General features: G+C 38.3%; 2 protein-coding genes across 2 annotated transcripts in view; both read right to left on the bottom strand.

Moving 5' to 3' along the window:
• Nucleotides 1-18,880, bottom strand: part of p3h2 (prolyl 3-hydroxylase 2) — a 40,246-nt gene extending 21,366 nt beyond the window's left edge. The window contains exon 1 of the mRNA XM_039668734.2: nt 18,310-18,880. Coding sequence (XP_039524668.2) covers nt 18,310-18,717 — 408 coding nt within the window. The 5' untranslated portion in view covers nt 18,718-18,880. The remainder of the gene's footprint in view (nt 1-18,309) is intronic.
• A 3,095-nt stretch (nt 18,881-21,975) lies between these two features.
• On the bottom strand, nt 21,976-24,616 carry LOC120477198 (claudin-1). Its single transcript, XM_039668675.2, has 4 exons — nt 24,314-24,616; nt 24,064-24,228; nt 22,392-22,470; nt 21,976-22,271 (listed from the first exon to the last, which is right to left on the bottom strand). The coding sequence occupies exons 1-4, from the start codon at nt 24,522-24,524 to the stop codon at nt 22,112-22,114; spliced, it is 615 nt and encodes a 204-aa protein (XP_039524609.2). The 5' UTR covers nt 24,525-24,616; the 3' UTR covers nt 21,976-22,111.
• Between the last annotated feature and the right edge of the window lie 259 nt (nt 24,617-24,875).

Raw genomic sequence — 24,875 nt, 5'->3', positions numbered from 1 at the left:
GTTCCAAAAAGCAACTTAAACATCCCATCAGACAGAAAAGCCAAAAAAGTCTCATTGATGTCTGTACAGTTAAGCCTGGATTCAACTTCCCACGGGCAAGTTTCCAGGGATAAACGATTTGCAGGTCCACACTGAACACGAAACTGCTGTGCAACGTGACAACTTAACAGCCAATTAAAAAATATTTGATGTTTAATTGAGTGCATTAGTGCCCGCCCACTTTTGGATTTTTTCCATTCAATCGCAGGTGAATCACATTACGAATTTCACATTTTCAAACCAGACAAAATGTTCAAGTCTGTGTACATAACAGCTTTAATAAGGGAAAGAACTTCAATCCCATGAAGCACTGTGAATGATTTTTAAAATTAGATATACATAAGGCCAATTAAGATAACCAAATCAGACTAGCTTTTTTCACTAGAAGCACAGTGGCCCCCAACTGAAAATTTTAGGGGCACAACCAGAAAATTCACCATACAAACCAAATATTCACATTCCTACTAATTACATTTCCAGTGTATCACTAATAAATACTTTAATAATAGATGCAGAAATTACAATGCCTTTGCGCTCTGATTTAACGTTACAACCTCTTGTCTTCTAAAACCAACCGGCAGTGGCTTTGCTTTTTAAATCATTAACATGATACCGCATACTCTATGCTTGTGTCTAATGATCTATCTAATGATCTACTAAAGCAGCTCAACTTGAATTAACAAACATTAACAGGCCTTGAAGAGATGGTTCACCCAAAAATACAAATTCTGTCATTATTTACTTATACCCTTATGTTGTTCCAAACCTGTATATATTTATTTCTTCTGTTGAACTAAAAGAAGAATTAACCCTATCCCTAACTTGAAGAATCCTGGCAATCGAACAGTTGACGACAGCCATTGACTTCCATATTAGAATTTCCATGCTATGGAAGTCAATGACTGCCGTCAACTGTTTGATTGCCGGCATTCTTCAAAATATCTTCTTTTGTGTCCAACAGAACAAAGAAACTCATACAGGTTTGAAACAACAAGATTTTCATTTTTTAGGTTGACTATCCCTTTAAGGCCTGTTAATGTTTGTTTTGAGCTGCTTTAATAGATCATTACTAATGAAACAACTGAAACAAAGTCATCTACAAAACTATTACACAATTAACAGGCTAAAATATGAGGTTTAAAAAAAAAATATGTTACGAGGTTTGGCAAACCTATTCGTTTGTTGGTTTATGGCTATGTTAGCACAGGCCAACTCCAAATGCATCCATAGTGTGCCAAGCATGGGTCTTCGTTTCAGATCACAGCATGAGGCAGGTTATTTAACCCAGGGGGAGTAGCGGAGGAGGTCCAGGGGCCTGTTATCTTTTGACAGTAGCCTGGCTACTAATACTGCTGGCAGACCCCTGCAATGAATGAGCCAAGTGGAAGGCCCCTTCACCCCAGGAGCCGCCAAAAGCATCTCCATCCCGCCCCCCCGCTGAAGAAAACACCCACTGTACTCCGACAAATGGGAATAAATAGCTTTCTAGGGGAGGTAACCCCTTTCTGAGATGGGATGACTTTTTCATTAAACAGGATGACTGTTATTATTAATTTGTTTTAAAACATTATTTTAGGGAGGGATTTATTGTTGGAAAGAACATCTGTTTCTTGAGTTCTAGTTACTGTATAAAGTTTCTAACCAAGAAGAAGATCAAACAAATCAATGAATCACATAAAGTTGTGAACATAACATTCAATAAAATTCCAGTAAAAACAGACCCCAACAACTAGATTTTAATAGAGTGGTTGTTAGCACATTATGCAGTGACTTCTGTGTTCTGGGTGGTTGTTAGAGCATTACTGATCAATATTTACATCTTGAATGTCAAAGGTTCAATGTAGCCATATTTCCAGCCTGCTTTCACAACCACTCGGCAAACACACTGATTTATGACTGATGGTGAGTGGTTAATTTAGTAACACTTTGGCTGAAGAGGCATTTCCACAGGACATAAATTAGAGCTACAACTAGGAGCCAAACACTGAATATTGCAAGAAAAATACCTGATGTAAAGAACAGGTAGTGTTAGTGTAGTACTACCAAAAAACAAGCTCTGTGCCTCAACAAAAAGGCCAACGACAAAGGGTGATCACTGATCCAACGTAGGACTTGAGCATAGTGTAAGTTTAGGTGAGAATTGACTAACATGGAAGAGCAAAGGATAAGTGAAGAAGTTTCAAAGAAAAAATCTAAACCACATGAACGTCAAACGTCGGGTCAGAGGTCAGTCTTACGCTGTAACTCGACTCTCGCGTGAACACGTGTACGGCCATTACCGGAAGCCAGTGATTACGGTTTATAAAGTTTTAAATATGGATATTTTTCTTACAAAAACCCATTTCTTTGCTTCAGAAGGCATTTATTAACCCACTGGAGTCGTATGGCAATTGTGAACAGAAACAAAAACCCTTCTCTGGCCTATTCCATTATATCTTTTCATAGATGTTTGAACGCATATAAAAATGGAAACGTTTAACCACAGTGCGTGTACTTATTCAGTGAAAGCAGGAGCAAAATCCACAAGAACCAAAGGAGATATTTCGTGTTTTCCAACTAAGGCAACAGAATCAGCTTTGAGGGAAATTGAAAAATGAGCAGAAATAACAAAAACTCAACTACTCCGATGACCTCTACCCTGCCAGAAATGAGTCGGATCAAAGGGCACAAGTTAAGTTTGGCTTGTCATATTTTTATGAGGGGCGAAGGACATGATAATGGAGGCTGGACGGGGGAGGTGGAAACATAACAGGTCATCTCTGATTACACTGTCAATAGTTCAGGGGTCCTAGACCCGCTGGGTGATGACCTCACTGCCGGGAGTAGTCAAGAATCCAAGGACGTTTGATCTGGGATGGTTGCAAAGGGTTACTCATGCCTGACACGCTCCTCTTGTAAAAACAAGCAGAAAGACAATTACACGGACCAACCGGACTGTAGAAACAAGGGATCCCAACGGCTTATCTCCAAAATAGTAACTTCCAATTCAAGTAGACATTTAGCAGATCCTTTCATCCAAATAACATTACAGCTATTACTCTCACTGATGTTAAAGAACAACTAACCTTTCATTTTACAATTGCAGCCAGTATTTTCTGTAACCATCCAGTAGTTCTATTACTTTAACTTACAATTCAGGACTTATCCAAAGTCAATCTAGTAGCAATGTGCTAGGTTTGTTTGTGGATAGGTTAGATGTATTAACATTGAGTTTGAGTCTGTGTAATACAAATTCAAGCTGAAAAAAAGATAAATTAAGTAAATACATATTATTTCTGTTTAAATACACTGGATTATACAATACTGTATGTCCTAAGTCATTACTTGTCATGCTAAATAAATATGCTAATGCTAATGTATGCACAGAGCTCTTATGCAAACATAATTTTCACTATTCAGAACTTTAAAATTAACACATTTTCTTGTCATCCACCAAAACCGACCTATTAACTGACTGTATCTCAATATGGACATAAAGCTGAAGCCAGAATCCAGAGAATAACGAAGCCATGTAAGGGATATATTCTCAGCTAATGCTTAATGTACAAAATATGATGGCAGTTATTTTATTTGGCTTTGTTTGACAAGTTAACAAATTATGAAGTGTGTTTTTGTACTAATGTAACTTTGTACCACCCACATTACACAAGACTATTCGTTGCTGTAGCAATACCACCCTGATCGCATCCATGTGTTAATAATGATTCAAGGAAATGCAGTGATCTTGTGCATCCCATAAGAAGATCTCCACTTTTTTCATTATTTGGTTTAAGGACGTAATTTAAACGTTCGTACACATAAAATGCCTGTTTTTTATAAGCCATACAATAGTGCATTTGGTTTTCATTCTGTTGTTTATTAAAAGTAAACCTGTTCCTTCATTAAAGCATCATCTGCTCTAGTGGATGAAACTTTATGTTGAGTATATAAATATAACTGATTTTAATGAGTCAGCTGAAAGTCATAAGGACTCAATTTAAAGATACATTTGACCTCATCTTGAAAGAGGCGATGTTTTTCCTCTCAAAGAAAACTTTGCCAAATAAAACATTGTTAACCTGACTCAGTCTTGGTTGCATGATGATGCAAAGCATATCATTTTTAACAGACGCTTAAGTAGATTGAGGCTGATATCCATTTGATAATAAAAACAGACATTATTCTTAATCAGAAAATGCCAGAGGTACTTACACTTTTAAACATTTTAATATATTTTTCATGAAGCGACAGAGAATGCTCAAAATAATTTCAGATGCAGATCCCTGGTTCAGGAAGATATATTAGTTATACAAAGCTTCTTGCTGTGCATCTCCCCAAAGTCTAGTAAACCAAAATAGCTCGAAAGACGAAAATGTCATCTCCTTGTTTACCCAGACTCTGAAACAAGATCTCACCGTTTCAGTTTAACTGGCAGATTTGTTTAGCAAAGACTAATCTTCTTGAGTATACATATTTATACATAAGGATCAACTTCATTATCTCAGCACTATAGAGTTGGATGCTTCCAAGAGGGGGGAAGGGTTTAAATGTCTCACAGCACGACTCTGCATGGACAAATAAACATCCCACGGCATTCCTTAGCTACACAGCTAAAATGGCATGGCATTTGTGAGTTGAGGGTTTACAATTACGCAGCTGTTAAATGTAAAGCAGAGTTCCTTTTGTTCATGTTGAAATAAACTCCAGCAAAAATGCCGCAACACATCTGTTCCATTCGGAAAACTTTAATTATAGTGGATAAACACTATTCAAGTGTACAAAGCCCTTGATTATTAAAACACAGACATTAGAAGTGGGTTTATTCCAAGTCAGTAAACTACAGTCCTCAAACTGTAAATAGCTCTGGTTTAAAAATGAGGTGCTGAGCAGGTTTGAAGAAAACAATCTTGAGGTGTTGGCTTACGCCCCTGATGGTTTTCACATATTTATAAAAGGTGTTCAGAGCTGGAGATTTTCCACTTGACTTAAACTATAAAATGCAAAACAGTTCTAATAAAAGCCTAAACACATTTCTGTCCAAGTGAAACCATTGACAAGTGATGCCAGAGTCTATTTATAATTTCTTTTAAGAGCTTGTGGTTTTACCAGTGGCAAATGCTGATGAAAGAGGGCTTTCAACAAGCCCTGAGGAAAGTCACGACTTGGCATATTTGCTTGGCATATTTTTTTTTTTTTTTTTTTCTATTCTGCAATCTCCTCATACTGAAACAGAATGGTCAAATAAACCAAATTTGGATATCCTGAAGGAAATGACAACACTTAAAAGGCAACAGAAAAAAAAAAAAAAAAACAAAAAACAGTTTTTGCTAAAATTATCCAAAAATGGAGAAGAAAGTTCTGTTCTAAAACCTAATTGGCTGCCTGATTAGTAAGTTTCATTCAGTAAGAAGTAAGTATACTGTAAGTATACAAAAGTGTTGATGTCGATAAACCAAATGGTAATAAGGGTTTAGAGATACTTTGCTTACTTGGTGTGTACTTTTTCCCAGTGTCCTTCATCCAAACTATCTCCTGTTCCTCGACAAGGTGTAAACTCCCTGTGTCTATAACTCTAGTTAATGCAAATTCCGAGAAAGTTCATTCCCCACATTGGGGGATGTTTTGTCTTGGTCAGCAGCTGTACTTAAAGCTGCAGTCTGTAGCTTTTTTTTTATTTTAGGGTTAAAATCTATCCAAAATACATATTTGAGAAAATACATAACCAGCCAGTGTTCAAAACTATCTGCTTGGCTTGCCTTAGCTCGATTCAAAGCAGTAAGCTTGCCTTGTAATAATGTTTTTAATTCCAGTGGTACTGGTGGATTTCCCAAGGAGATTCGAGCACGTCTTTGGGTCATTACCTCACATACACACATGAAGAAGGAGCCTCGGCTAGTATTATAAGCTATATTGCGTGCGAGGATGTTGCAGGGTGGAGATTTATAGCCTTTTCTCACGGCACTTGATATAATTAAACGTATCAATTCGATGGTGGATCCAGAAAGGTTTAAATGACAATCACCGGTGACAACTTGAGATTCACCCATTGTAAAATGCAAAAGACTTTGTTCGTACTTCGGAGTGACTACAGGTAAAAAGAGACTGCAACCGGATCCATGCAAAAACAAGGATACAGTACATATCGGAAGGACATTGCATGTCGTCACAAAATGCTGACGACAACATTAACAATTTGAGAACAAAGTATAATTTGCATGGTTTTGCATGATATGATAACTTAAAAGTGTGTAAAATTTTCATACTTTCAAAAATAATAATCTGTGATCTACACCAGCACAGTGACTGACAGCCTCACACTATCCTCAAACATTGTGTTCATCCACGCTGTGCCGTGTCAAGGGTCTTGAAGTACAACTTACGTAAAGTTGATAATTACCTAGATATTGACATGGGGTACTATCCATAAGATCATCACTCAATGCAAATCAAACCAGCTATTAGACTAACTGAAATAAATCCATGCCAATCTCTATGGTAAAGGGTATGCATGTATCCTGCATTCTAATGACCGAGACTGACGAGTTCGGTGCAAGACTCGAAGTGTTATGGGAATCCGGATTAACAGGGGTAATTTCAATAAAGGGTTAAATAGAATAATCAAACAAACATCAATAAAACCTTTTTCATTGTTGGAGTCAGATGAAACAAAGAGGTCAAATAAATTAATTTGCCATGCTTAAAAGACAGTCGACGCAGTAATCCTTCACCGGAAGTTTATCGGAAACTGTCGATAGGACAATTGGGCAGGCCTGTTTGCAGATCCGTATGAACAGGGATTGTTTTGACAACATATGCGAAAAACGGGAATTTTTTTTTTTTTCTGTTTTTAGTACATTGCTATCGTGTAAACGTAACCTTAGACCAGAACGGATGGACAAAAAAGAGTCTAAACCTTGTTTCCATGCTCAAACCAGCTTAAACCAGCTTAAAAAGCTAAGACCAGCAAACCTCCATAGGCTTGTTTATTTTCTTGTTTTCAACAGGGACCATGACAGGTGAACCCCACAAAAAAAAAAGATGTCAAGAAAATGCTAACAATACCATTGTTTGTTCTAGAAACATTTAAGAGTGTGTCAAGAAAACATTGCAAATGAACAGTGACCACAACCATGTGTTTAAAACAGTCTGGGGAGAAGTCTTATCTCTCTCAAGTGCCTCTAAAACTCTGCACCCAAAAACAGGTCTCCCATGAACTGCGTTCGTCTGTAACGACTCTACCAGACCTGCGTTCAGTCTACATTTAAGTGAGTGTGACAGTGGACTCAAAGCAAATGCTTTCCAGCTTCACGGACTTTAACTGGAAACACAATGCATGCTCTCAGCAATTTCTCAGAGACTCGTGATCAAACATTGGTCATGCGCAAGTCTGTTGGCAAACAATGTATGAACTGAGAGAGCACATGCTTGTGGTTCCAGAAACAGACTAGCATGCGTTTACATCATCCACCACCCAAATCTGACAGCAAGGTACGATCCAGACGAAAATGTGCTGGCGGTTCAGGGCTATTTCCTTTCTGGCCTGTTCTACAGGAAAGACTTAAGTACAGCCTGGGCTTTTCACACAGGTGCAGTGATAAGTAAGCATGTTCCATCCTCAAATGCAGCAGTAATAAATTTTAAAAAACCCTTGGCTTCATTCCATGCTAATTCTAGGGTCTTGCTGTAAATCATGTAGCCGCTCTGTAGATACTAATATAAAGCAGACAAACATGCAATGCAACATCATGATTCAATATAGACGTCTCGGATGGGAGTAATATACCGTGTTTCTTAAAGGTGCTGAGACTCACTGGAGCATTTCCATTAGTGGACCGTACAGGAACTACATAAACGTGACTTTGGGCATGATTTAGCCTCAGAGTTCGTCTAGAGTTATCCCTTTACAATGATAACCATCTTTAAACTTGGAATCTATTAGCGGGTATTGAAATAGAAAATGTCTGTATTCCTAAAATAAGTAAAATAATAGACTGCATTTGCAGTCCACAGAGTGGAAGTAGTATACGCACCCAGTTCTGCTCCTTGGCACCAAGGCAAGCACGCCCAGTAGGACACAAAGCCAAATGAAATGTCAAATTGGCATAATTCGTGTGATGCTATTATAACCTCAGCATTGAAGTGCCTCCTTAGATTCAAATATCGAACCACAGCCACAAGCTACATTGTGGCTGCAGCAGTAGGAGGCTAGAATGATTGGTAAAATGAGTTGAAATGGTTAAACTTGAATGATGGTGTGGTTAAAGGAGGGTTACATTACAGTTATTTCTGGACTGTTAGATCAACCTCATAAACGTTGATGTAGCGTCTAAATTGTTGGTCTATGTGTTTGATGTGGGGAGAAGAAAATCCACGTCATTTCAAAGTATCCTCATCAAGCTCAAAGGACCTGGCCTAGAAATACAGATCAAATAAACCACTCAACTGTACCTTTGTCCAGGGAAACGTTGCCTCACCCCTTGCCACACATGTCCCAAGAGATTTAGATGCCATCAAATCCCAGTTACGATTATAGGTAAGAAGGTCTTCAGGAATATAGACTTTTTTATATATGGTAGTTAGGAATGTTGGGGCAAGATGAATTCTAAAATCCGCATGAAAGTGGTGCTCCAGGACCGAGTTTGGACACCCTGGTAGACACATCGTCCTGACCAACTATGCCAACCAACCCCGAGATCCTGTTTCCATTGGTTAAACTTTTAAATGATGTTGGATAACACTGCGTCATGATTGCGACGTGATCAGATTCAGGAAGTCTGTAGGACTTTGCTTGTAGGACTTATTTGAGACCAGCTGCTCTAAATATAGATGCAATCTACTATAGTTTCCTCCCAGCAAACACAGAACCTTCCCCTAACGTTCCCGAATGGTCCCATGAGGTTATTTTTTGGGAACCAAACAAGAATGTTATAGGAACATTCCATGTAGGTTATTTTTAGGTTCCATTTTTATAAAGTAAGGAGAATGTTCCGGGAGCGTTCCCTTAACCTTAAAGGGAAAGTTCTAGGAACATTCTGGGAACCAAAAACTAACGTTCCCAGAATGTTCCCAGAACCTAAATTTGTTTGCTGGGCTGATGTTTCGCGAAGTTACAAACCAAATTGTGGTGCAAAAGCATCATGTGTATACTGTGAAACAATTATCGATTATGGGAATTTACGTAAATTGACATTCCAGGTGCAATTCAGATTGCGGTTCCCATGTTTAATGCTGACAAAAGGGAAAAGTTAACGACCATCCGAATGGCTGAATGGAGCTCTGGGAATATAGGGAAATAGTGACAGGTAGCTTTAGGAATGAGATAATTGGCTTGTGGTTTTGGACTTGAGAGGAAACTAGATAGGACACATAGTAAAAGTTCAAGAAACATGCCACAAAAGGATTAGTGAGGTAATGGCTGATGTTCCCACTAGGGCAATTGCAGTAGGGCGTTCTTAATTACAGTACAGCTGAATTCTTGACTTTAAATGCGTTCACTGGCAAAGTAAGTCAAGTCAAGTCAAACAGTAAGTAAAAAGTAAGCCATGGTTACAGGGTGACATAATATCTGGCTTCTGTGCAATACCCAGGGGCAGTGGTAATTGTTTTCAAAGCTAATTTCCATGTTCTGCCTTGACAGTTCTTGGGTGAGGCTTAAAAGTAGAAAAGTTTACTAAAAAAAAAAATATTGAAAATCTTCTTCCCCGTAGCTCTAAAATTTAATTTGGACACGAATATAGTTGATCGCAAAACATATTTTTATGATCGAACAAAGACTGAAACTTTAGCCAGTCCACAATCTGCAGGGCTTTGCAGGAGGGTATTACGGCTTTCTCAAACATGTCAAATCTCATTGAGACTTCAGAAGTTTGATGCCATGAGAGCCTCGGTGAACTCAAGGTAAAGGACTCTTAGATTCTGGTGTGTGTTCACAACTGACAGTACAATGATTGAAAACACACTCAGGAGACGGAATAAAGGTTTCCAGAACTTCTTTTATGCCAACATGGTGTGAGAATAAACACTTAACTTGATGTGTAACCCTCTGTGGCTCTGTTAGTAGGGATATTCGCAGAAATAGTCTTCTTAAGAAAAAAAGTACTGCCTGCAGCATCAATGAGATCACAAAGACTTTTATAATATCTTTCCACCGGCAACCTGGGATAAAGGTAGATCATGTCAACTCTGAGGTTTCCCATGATAGCATCCAGACAATTTCAGTTAAGGTCAGAAATATGAAAGAAATACCTTCTGTTTTTTTGCTGTATTGCAAAAAGCATTTGACAAAGCACTTCATATGCGTGTTTGAACTAACGGGACCTCACTACAAACAGGTTCCCAACAATGGGAATGACACATCACATAAATCTATAACATCAAACATACTATTTATATGAAACTTTTAAACGGTGTAAATATATACTGAGCAGACCAGGAGACTTGACTATTTAGAGATTGAAGATAGATGAGACTTCCTAACCTTAATCTAGTAGTAATTTCATAAATCACGCTCTAGCTTTTTAATCGATTCCACATGCCAAACAACTCAATCAGTGGACGCACTTGAGGCACATGTAACCCGTGAACCACCAAGGATCACTATCAGCCTGACATCTGCTCTAAATGCCCACAGAACGGAATAAATTTCATTATTGCTGCCTATAAAAATTCCTTCTTCATGAAGATATGCCCAGAGCCACCATGCAGAGCCCCAACCACTCATTAAGATCTGTATTTGTATCACCGTTGGCCTAGTAACTGTTTGTAAGGTTATCTTTGGAAGGATCTAGACCAAATATTAATAGGTATCAAGCCAAATTTATAGCCACGGGTTCTTAAAACTTTAAATTAGTGGAAAGACTCTATAAAGAGTTATTCAATTATTATTAATTATTGGTTGGTTTTGAGTCAAAATAAACCCTATCCTCACGCTAGCTGCAGCTGTCTGAAACATATGTCCAAATGTACTTACAGTAATATTACTAATAATTACATTGAAAGCACAAAGACTAATATGATTTAAATGTATCCTGCTTCTTAAAAAAATTAGGGTTAAGTCTAAATTATACCTCTTTTTTCTTCTTTTATATGTATGTGTACAGTCGAACGAGTAGCCTTTGTAGTAGTATGTATAATCCACTTGAAAGATGAGAAAACGCAGGCTAAATATTAATGCTTAAATAGAAACAAATCGGTTAGGGAAGTGAGGGAATGGTTAATATATATAAAAAAAAACATGTACAGATTTAACCATTGCAGCATCTGCAACTCCATTTGTAGATTAATTTTGATTTAATTTAATTTTGTCCAAACAAGCAAAGATTGTGTTTACAGTAATGTACTTGCATGTAAAGAGGTCCTTGGCTGTCATTGGTTTTCTACTGCTATGACCGTACAGATCAAATATACTTCGAATAGAACAAAAGCTGCAGGTTAAACCTGCATCTCAATTCCTTGCCTTGACAAAAAATACTCTATAGAGTTTCTATGTGTGGAAGTTTAACATTGTAGACCATTCAAGAGTAGCCAAGGGAATTAAATACCAATTTTGTGTGTAAAAAACAAACAAAACTTTTCATGGGTCTATTGCATACACTTTGCAATACACTTGAAGTCACTAGTTTATTGTATACACTTGAACAACGAGCTTGAACAACGCATTCTCATCCCAGGGCATCATCTAACTGACAATTTTGACCATGCTTCAACATCCGACGCTTTAGACACCCTTTAGCGTCAGTTACATGACGTGATCCTAGGGCGTCATCTAACTGATGCTTTACCTTTAGCGTCAGTTAGATGACATGGGTAGGTTTAGGTCTGGGGTAGGGTTAGGGTAAGATGCAATCCTAGGGCGTCATCTAACTGACGCTAAAGGGTGCCTAACGCGTCGGATATTGAAGCATGGTCAAAATGCTTCCCAAGGCGTCTTTTAGATGACGCCTTGGGATGAGAACGGGCTGGCTTGAACAAGTGACTTCAAAAGCCAATAACTGTAGGAAACTCCCTCTCTACAATTTACTAAAGTGATTTGAGAATTGTGGAGAAGAGGAATGATCTCAGAGCTTGGAACTGATTGGTGGAAATTCTTGGAAATTTCAGTTTCCCTTCACGTCAAGAGTTGAGGAAAACAATGATTAAAGAACATACAAGAAAATTAACAAGAAATACCAAAGTTACTTTTTCCACATTCATTAAGGCCTGGAAAATAAATGACATGAGAATCCAAGTCTTTAGGGCAGTAAATACAGTAATATGGAACAGGACCTGAGCATACAGAGTTCAAGAATCACACTTTCTTCAGTTTCCACAGTTTAGATGTCGACGTCACAGTGTCTATGAATGGGAGCCCTGTTTCTTCGACTACTGAACCAGCAGGCCAGAATGTGGCTTCCAGCAATTATACACATGAGTCACATCCTGAGTTTGAGCCACATCATCCCAACTATTAGCCGACATCATCATCTCAGCAGACATGCTGAGACTACACACTGTCTGTGTTTAAAGTTGGTCTACCACAATTGTAGGACTGCACTTTCATTTGTTGAATGATACCAAACCCCTGATGATTTCTACATTTGCTTACACTACACAAAGACTCGCACTCGCAGACTTACTTTTAAATCGCACTACTAATTAGAGATGCAGAGATAACGAAACATCACTCAGTGGTGTGGGACGACAAACTTTCCAGTAAAGTACTCCGAAATAGTCCAACACTGGAGAGGCTAGGGAGGTTTATTTATGTAGCAAACCTGAGATCCCTTCGCTTTTAGGCAAATCCCACACGATTAAATACACGAGTGAGTGAAAGTGATTAGAGCGCCAATAATTTCTCCAGTGTCTCCGTCAGCCAACAATGGAGTAGTGTACTTTATCCCCTCACCATACAACTGACCTTCAGTAGAGATCTGAGAGTTGAGACTGAAATCAGGCCTCCCCATAGAGCCGTCTAAAGATCTCGGAAGATCTGTCGGTTGTACATGTACATTTAAACCAATAGAAGAAAACAAACTTCAAAACTGGTTCCTAGTGAAATAATGCAGCAAATAAGCATATGACATATTTGAATGCCAATAAAATGAGCATAGAAAAATGGTCTCATCTGCCAATAAAACTGGGAGATGACTTGAATAGGATTATGTTTGTGTCCAAAAACAACATGACTGATTGTTTTTCCAGATTCAATTGTGCTCCTGACATGCATCCTTCTTTCCAACAGTCCTCTTTATCCCCTTACAACAGCACACTAGCATTCCTCCCAGGTACTTGTTGACGCCAATGTGAGCAATAACTTACTGTGGAGGCGTCCTATTACAAACAGATGAGGAGGATGTAGTGGTGTGTGTTCTAGGTCAGTGCAGAGTCGTGGAAGTTAAAGCCAACCAGCTCGCCATTTATGAAAGAGGCAATAAAGAGGTTTTGTAGATGGTGAGATTCTCTTAAAGGGATAGTTCATTCAAAATTGATGTCATCATTTACTCACCCTAATGTTGTAAGAATGGAGAAACTGGAAGAACTGGAAGAGAGGGCTACTCTAAGGAAATTAACATTTGAACTCTTGCTATATTCCATTCCCATTCGAGACACGACCACTCTTGAGTTGATCACCTCCAAATTTACACATCATTCCCCGAATTCACCTATATGACCAATCCAAAGCTATTATACAACAAGATCAGTTGGTTGACTTATTACTGTAGTAGGGGCAAGCTGGCGAGCACGTTTAAGCTTCTGCAAGAACCAATGAGGTTTGTTCTCGCGCAAGCAGGTTTGGTTGAACTCCTGTTTATGTTTGCTGATCAATGTTTATATGTGAATAAAAGCTTAAATTCAATCTGTTAACCATATAAAGCGATTGTGTCTCTTCAGAAAATGTTATGGGTTAGTTTCACAATCTCTTGAACTTTTTGAATCATCAAAGTTGTAGTTGTGTAGCTGCCAATGGAAGGAAAGAAATCTCTCAGATTTCCGCAAAAATAGGCCTATCTTAATTTGTGTTCTGAAGATAAACAAAAGTCTAACGAATTTGGAAAGGCACGAGGGTGAGAAATTAATGACAGAATTTTTATTTCTGTTTGAACGAACCCTTTAAGAAAGAAGTAGTAGATTATACATAAGTTTTCTTTCATCAGTGGAACACAAGAGATGTGTTTCTGCATGTTCGCGCAGCTCCTTTGCATATAATGGAAACATCAGTAATCAAGCTTCAAAAATGACAAAGTACAAGAAAAAGTTTACACAACATTTGCGTTATATTCCAAGTCTTCTAAAGGGCCAAGCAATAGCACACCAAATCTCAATTCCACTTCTGCATATTTTTGGCATATAAAGAAAATAAAACATCAATGACATGTATGGCTACAGAAGACATGTTATATAATACATTTATCTATATTAAGATGGTTGTATGTTACCTTTTCTGTCTGTTTTAAAGCCTTGTGAAAAGAATCACACTTTAGAATTTACTTTTAAAAATAATACTTATTACAAAAATGATATACTTTAATCCATTAACTTCAAATGTCCTCTAAATCAAGTAAGACGCATGCATTTAAATTTATAACGTCAACACATCAAGATAAGTGCACTTCAAACATTGGGATTTAAAATGTTCTTTAAAGTAAAACTTTCAATTAAAAGGTGCACTTTTTTAAAACTATATTTAGGTGTGTTAAGATAAGAAACAGTATTACAGTATAACAGTATACTTAAGAGGCCTTTATTCCATCAATATTATATTATCTGTAAGAATCTTAAGTACACAAGTGCACATTCAAAAGAATTAAGCGCACTTTTTTTTCACAAGCCCCTGGTCTAAATATGTTTTATGGAAAAGAGCAGCGTGAACAACGTTTGGGTGAACTATTCTTTTAATTTGCTCCATCTGCCAGACATTATACACTTTATGGTATATAAACTACACAAAATTTTAGAGGGGACTCCCAATGTCTCAGCTGTCCAAAATAGAAACAATTTCCTCTTCAATGACACACGTGCAACACACGCAGAGCTATTGTTATGTAGGCAGAGATCAAGCTACAAACGTTATGTTTACTTCAATGAATACATTTACTTTGACCAATAATGAAATCCCTTCTTAAACTATGATTTTTTTTCAAGTTTTGTGAAAGTCTAAAACATACTAGCTAAATATTTATAATGTTAAACACTGTTCTTCATAGACTCATATAGATGGAAACCATAATTTCATTCAAAATAAGTGCAAGAGAAGCCAAGAGTGACAGAGGAACACTGTTCCAGACGGCAGACAGCCATTTGTCAGAGCAAACAGATGTTGCTTTGGCCGCCGCATCCCACTTTCCACACACTCTCAGGCTTTGCCAAAATTCCCCCAAGAGTCCTTTCATTCATCGGCTTTGCCCAACAGCTCTAGGTCTTTCCTGTGACCCCGCAGGACTCCTAAAACCAGAGCAACACGGGCTTCCTATCTTTATGGAGACGCATTATATCCGACACAGTTTTATGTGCGACTAAATCAAAGAAGATCCACCGATAAGGGACTAAAAAAAAGTCAAATATGCGACGTAAATCATGATTTAACGAGAACGGACTTGCATATCTGCGATCTGTTGTTCATCTCCACTCTCCATCAAGCGGAAAACCTTGGACCAGTGATCTGGAAAATACAACCCCCCATGAGAATGATACACATCTGGCTCGATAAGGCAGCTCGCTTTTGTTGAATTTGCAGTCTCTTGGAAGCACACGTAATTCAGTGGTCATGTTTTCTTCTTAGTAATCCCAGGCAGGGCCATTTATTGTGCAAAGAAATAAGGCAACATGCCCACACATTCCTGCTGTGCTGTTATCCGCTTAAGGGTCGGTCATCCAGAAAATGTTTGGCAGAGGAAGTGCCATGCTGTCTGGCTGAGCATGTTGATGGGCACAAACCGAACCCCACTGAGTGGCTGGAAACCTGACACACTCACACACACTCTTTCCAGAAAACGCAGGTGCACCGTTTGCTTAGAACACAAGCACTTCCTTAGCTAGAATGAAGCGCTTGGGTAGTCACATCGCTTATCTATTGGAACATACAATGGGTTCAATTATGTTATATTGGATTGTGCTGGGTTGATTACAAAGAAAATGGTAGAAAGACAATACTGCCAAAGAGCAATTCACAAGGCGTCTCCATGATGTTATCTGTCCTAACATTGGGGGGACCACAATAGATATGGGTTGGGCTTTGAGAGTTTCTGAAAAGATTGAAAGACAATAACATTGAGGTCACCATAGGACAGTAAACTTGTGAGTATCAAAATAGGACATACTTTGGGAGACAAACAAAAAAAGAACAAAATAGAATGTCCTTTTAATTATAAAGGGGGAACTGGTGTACTGATAAAAGTTAGTGAGTCATTTTAAACAATTCGACTGACTCAGAAGAGTCATTTGTGCCTGAGTCGAACTACAGACTGTGTGTGATCTGTTTTTATTTTGTGATTTATCTTTTTATTTCGCTTTACACATGACATTCTCGCTGAGCTTTGATCCTTTTCTGATGGGACTTGTTGATTCAAAACTAACTAACCAATGACAGAGCAACAAGGGTCACTGCTGGCACAAAACTCCTCCATTCATAACCCAAAACAAGCTGGTGCCTTTCCTTTCAGAACGGCAAACACACTTTAAGAAAAATATTTGCCTAGATAAATACTGATTGACCCAGGAAAACAAACACACAAGCTTGTCAATGAAGTAACAGTTGGCGTCTGTGGCCCCTGCTTCCAGGCCGAAAAGCTCTTAATGCCTCTTTATGCCAGGATTATGATGGAAAAGAGGGCTGTGTGGTTAAAATTTCAAAGAGCGGTGGAATGTTTCACAAACATCACAGCATATATACACACATAGACATGTCTTTATGACATTCAACGACCTGTAGTGCTGACAGGAATGTGTCTGATCTCTCGCCCTGGTCATCGTTGAACTGTGTCGACTTCATCTACTGAGTTCTAGACTAGCGCTTTTCTTTTTTTATCACTTTCTCTCCCTGGGCAAAGGCACGTGTCTGGTTTGGCTAGAATAGTCCGCTGCTTTCAGATTGTCACGCTCTGTTCCCATCTGTCTGGGGTCTTCTGTGTATTCCTTTCTTTATTGTGAACCTTTTCTTCTTCTTTATATTTAAAGGGTTAGTTCACCCCAAAATGAAAATGATCCCATAATTTACTCACCCTAAAGCCATATTCACCATATCCCCCAGAGTTAGAAAAGTCCATGCATACCTTTTACATCTCCGTGCGTGCTGTAACTCTGACGCACCCACTGCTAGCCTAGCTTAGCACAAAGACTGGATGTAAACGGATACAGCTAGCATACTAATCCCAATAAGAGACAAAATAACGCAAACATTTTCCTATTTACATGTTGTGATTTGTATAGTCACAGAGTGTATGAAAAACGGTCATGTGAGACAGCCATCTTTTAACCGGATAAATATTGGGAACTATATTCTCAGAAGGCGAAGCTCTGCCACTAACTCATATAGGTGTACTATATGAGTTAGAAGAAACTCATATAGTACACCTGTATCGATTTGAGGGCGAGCACATTATGGGATAATTTATAATTCATTTTTTGGGTAAACTAACCCTTTAATAAATGAAAGTATCAAAGCTCTGGACTTGCAGTATGGTCACGTTGACAGTTTTTCAGAAAAAACAAACAAACAAAAAAACACAAATGCCATGTCAATTTTTTTTTTTAGGAAATACCACATGGAAGAAATTTTGGAAATATAAATACCACATTTACAGCAAAATATCTGTAAAATAGCACCTCCGTTAGTTTAAGAAGCTTCCAGAACAAACTTATAGACAAGTTTTCTAGCGTGTTCCCACTTCCCATCTCATCCCTGTAGGTGGCTTTCAGGATTGCGTAACAAACATGTCGTACTAGAAATTAAACTTTTGTATTAGTACAAAATAGGCTACGTGTGCATTTAAAACTTCACCAATAGAAAACTAAGGCGGTGTATTAAAAACGTGTGATCTGTTTACAGACAACTGGTTAGAATAGATCAGTAGCTCAAAAAGTTTGATTCGAAACTTCAAACACTGATGACGCTTAAATATGCTCAGCTCAAATTTAATTGAAGGAAATTCTTGATTTAACATTCGAAAGTTCGTCCGACTTTAAATGCCCAACAATGTTCCCCTCGAGCGTTCGAATGATGCTCAGAAGCGTTTCATTCAAACGTTCCTGATGTTGCCTACGCACATCACTGTTAAACAAGCCGTGGTGTGTCGCATCTGTAAAACTTGTACCCACCTTTCTGTACGCAAGCTGCAGGTAGTTATAGGGAATTCTTCTACTGAAATCCTGCAAGACATCCTCACTAACTTTATGCATGGACTGAGCTCCAAGTCTTTCCTCAAAGCATTCGTTTAGACAGTGCGCCCTATGAAGAATCGCTTCGAAAAACTTGTCAGTCAGAAGGCTGTCAAAGCGATGCTGGTCTCTGCATTTGAGTCTGCATCTGATTTTGGTCTGGCGCACTTCAGAGAAACTGCTCAGCGCGCTCTCCATGTACCGCACCACATTGCCATAGTCCCCTTTACGAAAAGCCTCCAATCCGTTATCATAAAGCAGGTCAAACGGTTCCAGGGTGGCCGATGACAGCAAAAGTGTCTGGAGTATACAAGTCAAAAAGCCGTAGATTTTGGGGTTCACGTCCATCTTTTCCGTAATATGGTGCGCAAAAATAATGCGCTCCGAATGATGGATAAACAATCCCAATAAGCCTGTGTGGGACAAGGAACAGGCTAATGAAAGTTACAGCTGAACTACCGTTCTAAGCTTCAAGGCAGTTTCGTTGTCACTCATAATGAATGACCAATTACTAGAGACATTTCAGCAATGACCCCCGTCCCTCCCATCCACTCTGAGCTGACTCCTCCCTCCCCTTCACCCCACACATGACGGAAATCACAATTGTTGACGACCCCCAGCTGACTTGCTATTTTAATGCATCGAACAGCGACATATTAGAGCGTCTATATTTTAGAGCAGAAACGGTGTTTTGAATATTAAAGACTCGTGTCTCTATTGCAGACAATAAACTGATGATTCACAGACAGAACTTTCCATCGAGTGAGATCCTCACAAAGCCCTAAGAGAAGATCCTCACCGTTTCAACGTCTCCCTCTAGAGGACATAAATCATACTGCAGCTCTCCTGAAAATATAATTTTCAAGATACGTCAGCCCATAACAAACTCCATTTAAAGGGATAGTTAACCCAAAAATGAAAATTAAGTCATTACTCACCCCCATGCTGTACCAACCCTGTAAGACTTTCGTTCATCTGCGGAACACAACTGAAGAAATTTTTTATTAAATTTGAGAGCTGGTAGAGCTAAATTTGAAATTTCTCGTGCATATGCGTCGTGGAAATCTCTTGAACTCTCGTCTCACCGTTTCCACTGCAGGAACTTTCCCCAGGAACTAAGAACTTTGGGGTGGTACTCAGTGTGTTCACACTGCAGGAACCAGGGTCTAAATGAAGTTCTGTGTAAAAATCAGGGTGGGACTTGTGCGCTGAACATGCTGATTGGTTCTTACCACTTTCTGCCTGATGGCGCGCGTTCGTCCCATCCATCTCACGGCCAATGTCCGCTGATAACAAACGTCTACTTTTATTTCTAGCATTACAAGCTTTCTGAATACGCTTTGGGTGCTCGTCTCTTTTCTTCCGTTTTGTTAATTACCTAAACTAAATTACCAATTAAAGTTGTAAACCAATAGCATACAAAAGCCGCGTTTCCACCGCAGGAACTTTCCCCAGAAACTAGGAACTTTGGGGTGGTACTCGGTGTGTTTACACAACAGGAACCAGGGTCTAAATGAAGTTCCGGGTAAAAATTTCCACCCCAGAAAGTCCCTGCTGGCGAGATGGTACTTTTTCAGAGTTCAGGAACTTTCGGGGTGGGACTTGTGCGCGGAACAATGCTGATTGGTTCTCATCACGCTATTCTTTCTGCCCGATGGCACGCGTTCGTCCCATCTATCTCACGGTCAATGTCCGCTGATAACAAACGTCTACTTTTATATCTAGCATTACGAGGTTTCTGAATACGCTTTGGGTGCTTGTCTTTTTTCTGCCGTTTTGTTAATTACCTCGTTAGTAAACCAATCGCACACAAAAGCAGCAAAGCTTGAATCTCCTCCATACAAAACTCAAAACAAACGTGCAGGCTAGAAAGAGCAGTCGCACACAGTTCAATGTCACTACATAATCTTCCCGCGGTGTAAACGCAGTAAGCAAGCGGTCTGGGGCAAAAAAAGTTCCTATGAAAAAAGTTCCTGGGACAAATAGTTCCTGGTAGTTGCGGTAGAAACGCGGCTTATGAGTTTCTTTCTTCTGCTGAACACAAAGGAAGATATTTTGAAGAACGATTTGAGCTTTGGCACCATTGACCTCCATAGTGTTTTGTTTTCTACAATGGAAGTCAATGGTGCCAAACAACCGTTTGGTTCCAATCTTCTTCAAAATATCTTCCTTTGATTATTCTACAACTAATGCCACACTAGCCCCCTTTGGCTTTACCATGGTAGTTTTATCTGTCAAACAGAAACAAACTAAGGAAGATGGACTTCTCATTTAATGAGCTTTGATTCTCTCGCTCCCACCAGCGATGAAAAGCTTTATCGAATAATCGAAATCGAATACTTATGTGAAAACACCCGGATGAGTATAGAAAGTCCCTCTAGGGGACTGAAATCATACTGCAGCTCTCCTGAAAATATCCAATATTATTGTTGACATCGCACCCTCCAAATGAATGAAAACCGCCCCATGTTCATATCACACCTAAACATGTCTCCATAGCCTTTTATTTACTCCTATTTTTTACTTGTTATCTACGCCACACACTTGTTTAAAGACGTGGGGATAGAGCATTCACCGCTATGGCACCCAGACTATGGAATGCCTTGCCAAATTAGGTTTACTGAGAATGTTGACAGTTTTACGGGACAAGTGAAGACTCAATTGTTCAGGTTAGCTTTTGGGTAATCTTTGTCTTTTTATATATTGATCATTCTACCTGTTTTATTTTATTTCTTATCTATTTCAGTCTATTGTAAAGCACTTTGTGACCTAGTCAGTGAAAGGCACTGTATAAATCAATTTACTTGCTTTGACTTGTGAACTTGTTTTACGCACCGTACTATAGGTCTGTATACAGTATTGGGATTTTGGGAAACAATACCTTGAGCTGACTGTTATAGTTTATTATATTGTTATCATTTTAAGTGAATGAGATGGAGGGAAGTTAGCGAGGGAAGGGTATACAATTTGGACTTAAACGCAGCCCTGGTAAGTTGCTAATTCTAATTCGAATGAAAAATTTTGACTCCTTAATCCCACAATTAGAACCAGTTTCAGAGAGACTTATAATAAAATTGAAACTTCCTTTTTACTGTATCCGTTTCGTAATTAGCACAAATGTGAATTGTTCTGGAATTTGATGTTGTAGCTAATGTAAAAGTGCCAAAAACACTTAGCATTCCACAGTTATAAGGAGGGATCAAAAAAAAAAAAAAAAAAAAAACAAGTGCATGTGGTGAAAGCAAACCTTTATTTTGTAATTCTAAAATAATTACTGAATGTTGTAATTATTATATGTATATATTTAATTATTAATTACTGAATGTTGAATAATTATTGAATGTTGAAAAATATTTAACTATAAAAAACTAACAAACAAAGCTTTCTAAATGACGCATTGGTATATTACAAGATATAAGCCTAGAATCATCCTCAATTCTTAAAATAGTAAAAGTTAATGTTACTGGGATATGACATCACTTCCTCTGCGGTCAGCACTGAACTGTTAGTTAAGCAATCACAGTGTTCTTGTTTAAAAGCTAAGTGACTCAGAGGTCAAAGTTGAATGTGGAGACCCATCCCAAACATCTAAAAATACATCAAAGCTGTAAAAAAACTTTTATTATGACATAAACCAAAAACTAAATGCAATCTATTTATACATATCTATTAACAAAATGGTTAATATTATGTGCGCATACTGTATACAACAGTTCAGCTATTCAGATGGTTCTCGGGATTATTACACATAATCTTTTCCAGGAATCTTGGAGACTGGATGCTTGCTGAGAATTTTGTTGGATCGCAGGTGCGTTACACTGCAGGCGCTTACGATCATGCCTCCGACAAAACAAAGCAAAGATGCAACAAATGCACCAATCAGAGACCAGCCGATCACATACCTACAAAGACCCAGCACAGATGGTTAGTTTTGATAATCAATACTTTAGACTCAAAAAAAGACACGAGAACATGAAGCTCAGTTGAATACTCGGAACAATACAAAACAAAACAACTCCTACCTATCCCCCTCGTCCTTCTGAAAGAAATCAGTAACAATTCCATAAATAAACCAGCTGGTTATGCCCAAAGCACACAGACCTAGAAAGATAATAACAAAGAATGCACATATTCATAAGGCTTAAGTTGAACTGTTAGGGACATCAGAGGCAATTGTACAACGTTTCTTATGTTATCCAACAGAGATATATACATTTAGGCTTTTTACTGTAAAATATAGATACAGTAAAACAAATTAGCAATTTAAAATAAGGGTTTTCTATTTTAATATATGTTAAAATGTCATTTATTCCTGTGATGCAAATCTTTCAGCATCATTACTCCAGTCTTCAGTCACATGATCCCTCACAACTCATTTAGTACGCAAGAAACATTTCTTTTTATTATCAATGTTGAAAACAGCTGCACTGTTTAATGTTTTTGTGGAAATAATTACACTTTTTTCAGGATTTTTTGAACAATAGAACATATTTGAAATAAAGTATCCTTTGTAACTTTATAAATGTCTTTACAGACACTTTTGATCAATTTACAGCATGCTTGCTGAATAAAAGTATTAATTTAAAAAAAAAAAAAATCATACTAACCCCCAAACCTTTAAAAGGTAGTGTATTATGTAAAATATATAATTTTGTTTTTCAGCAAGGATGCATTTAAATGACTTTTCTATTTTAAATAAATGCTGTTCTTTTGAACTTTCTATTCTTAACATAATCCTGAAAAACAAAAGTATGTGAACAGTTTCTAAAAAGTTTTAAGAAACAACCAAGAAATACAAGTTACTGACTAGTTCCAATTTAAAGGGATACTCCACTTTTTTGGAAAGAGGCTCATTTTACCACTCCCTCAGAGTTACGGCGACGAGAGCGGCTCTGATGCTCTGACGTAGATCGAATGCGTGATCTTTTTTAAAACTGCATTTAAATGAGCCGCAAAGCAAACAAGCATGTCGGTCGTTATTTTTGCAGAAAATTGATCAATGTAAATAACTTTAAAATTATAGTGACAAGTTTGCTAATGAAATAAACAAATTAAAAGCCATATGTGCGTGGTGTGGCTTTTGTGTTTATGGTTAAGTGCTATTATAATTTGCGTTCCCGCTGAAAAAGTGTTCTAGTACGAAAATCTTGCCTATAAATATTGTTGCATGCCCTCTTTATCAAATTCAAATGATCAACCTCCTCTATTTTGCTTGGGAACTAATGTGGCCGGAACCAAAGTTTACAGGACTGCGTTCTCTGGAATTCTCTCAAACGGAGCACTTCTACATTCCGATTGGTTGCCGCCGAACCGCGTCATTGCTTATTACCATAAAGTTGAACTGATTTCAACCCTCGCCGGAGCTCGCCGCTGGCTCTCATTGAAAATAAATGACTTCCGGCCACTTTGACACTCTCGCCGGCGGCGGATGAGTTTTACCGTTTTCTAATGTATTCAGCCGATTTTCTGATAATTAAAAGGAGGTCAATGAGACCAGAAACTCTCTGGTTACGGATATTCTTCTAATTATCAGAAAATAGGCTGAATGGATTAAAAAACGGTAAAACGCAACTGTTTAAATCTGGGGGAGTTGTAAAATGAGCCTATTTCCAAAAAAAGTGGAGTATCCCTTTAAAGGAAAATTAGATTTCACTCTAGTTTCTTTAAGATCTTTCAAATCTGTGTTGAACTCACCACTGCACACAGAGAGGATTCCTCCAGCGAAGGCAATTCGGTCCTTCGACTGCGTGTTATCGTCTTGACATCTCGTGCACCTGAGGCCGTACACGGTTACCAGCACGCCGAGGCTTGAAATGACCACGCTGATCATCATCATTACTCGGCCCACCTGAATTTCAACTGCAACGTACAGCAACAATCAAAACACATCTGTTTAAGAAGTCAAAAAGCAGAAGGATCCATAAATCATAGGACAGATACTCACAAGCTTGATGAAGAAGAGAATTGAAACTTGTGCATTGCACGACAGACGAAGAGGATTTTTTGCAATTCATCCACAGTCCTTCGTATTCATCCACAAACACAGTTTTGTCATTGTCGTGTCCAATGATTTTCCATTCATTTGTAAATGTGCCCAAAATTAGGCCACACAGTCCAGTAACGGACATAATATAACCAAAGAGCTGAAGAGCCATTGATGAACTGAAGGACGACTGTACAAGTAGATTTCTTTGAAGTAGTGTCCACTGTCCTGTTATTGAATCTCATTGCAAACTGAGTAATCTGAACTGCTATTTATTATGGGGAGAGTGGGTGTGAATCAATTGTCATGACATTCTTGGACAGGATATTGGGTCAGAGTTGTTTGTGAGTAGCAGCTTTATTCTGGAAAATAACTTGAATCATCTAGTCATAGGGGAAGTGGTTGAAGTTTTGGGTCGGAAAACTGGAGGTTGTTGGTTTAATCGCCTATATAAGTTATTCTGGATAAAAGCATCCTTTAAAATAAACAGTTGCAGTTTCATTTTGATGTATTACCATCGAGG

This window comes from Pimephales promelas, chromosome 2 (assembly GCF_988280905.1).
Source record: "Pimephales promelas chromosome 2, fPimPro1.hap1.1, whole genome shotgun sequence".
In the NCBI taxonomy this organism is placed as follows: domain Eukaryota; kingdom Metazoa; phylum Chordata; class Actinopteri; order Cypriniformes; family Leuciscidae; genus Pimephales; species Pimephales promelas.
This window is presented reverse-complemented; position numbering and strand designations above follow the sequence as displayed.

Bases quoted from the DNA above. Each gene is read 5' to 3' on its own strand.
- LOC120477198 (XM_039668675.2), bottom strand. From the start codon at position 24,524: ATGGCTCTTCAGCTCTTTGGTTATATTATGTCCGTTACTGGACTGTGT. The intron at 24,229-24,313 runs GTGAGTATCTGT...TGTACGTTGCAG, and splicing joins TTCTCTTCTTCATCAAGCTT to TTGAAATTCAGGTGGGCCGA. The intron at 22,272-22,391 runs GTAGGAGTTGTT...GGGTCTTTGTAG, and splicing joins CAGAAGGACGAGGGGGATAG to GTATGTGATCGGCTGGTCTC.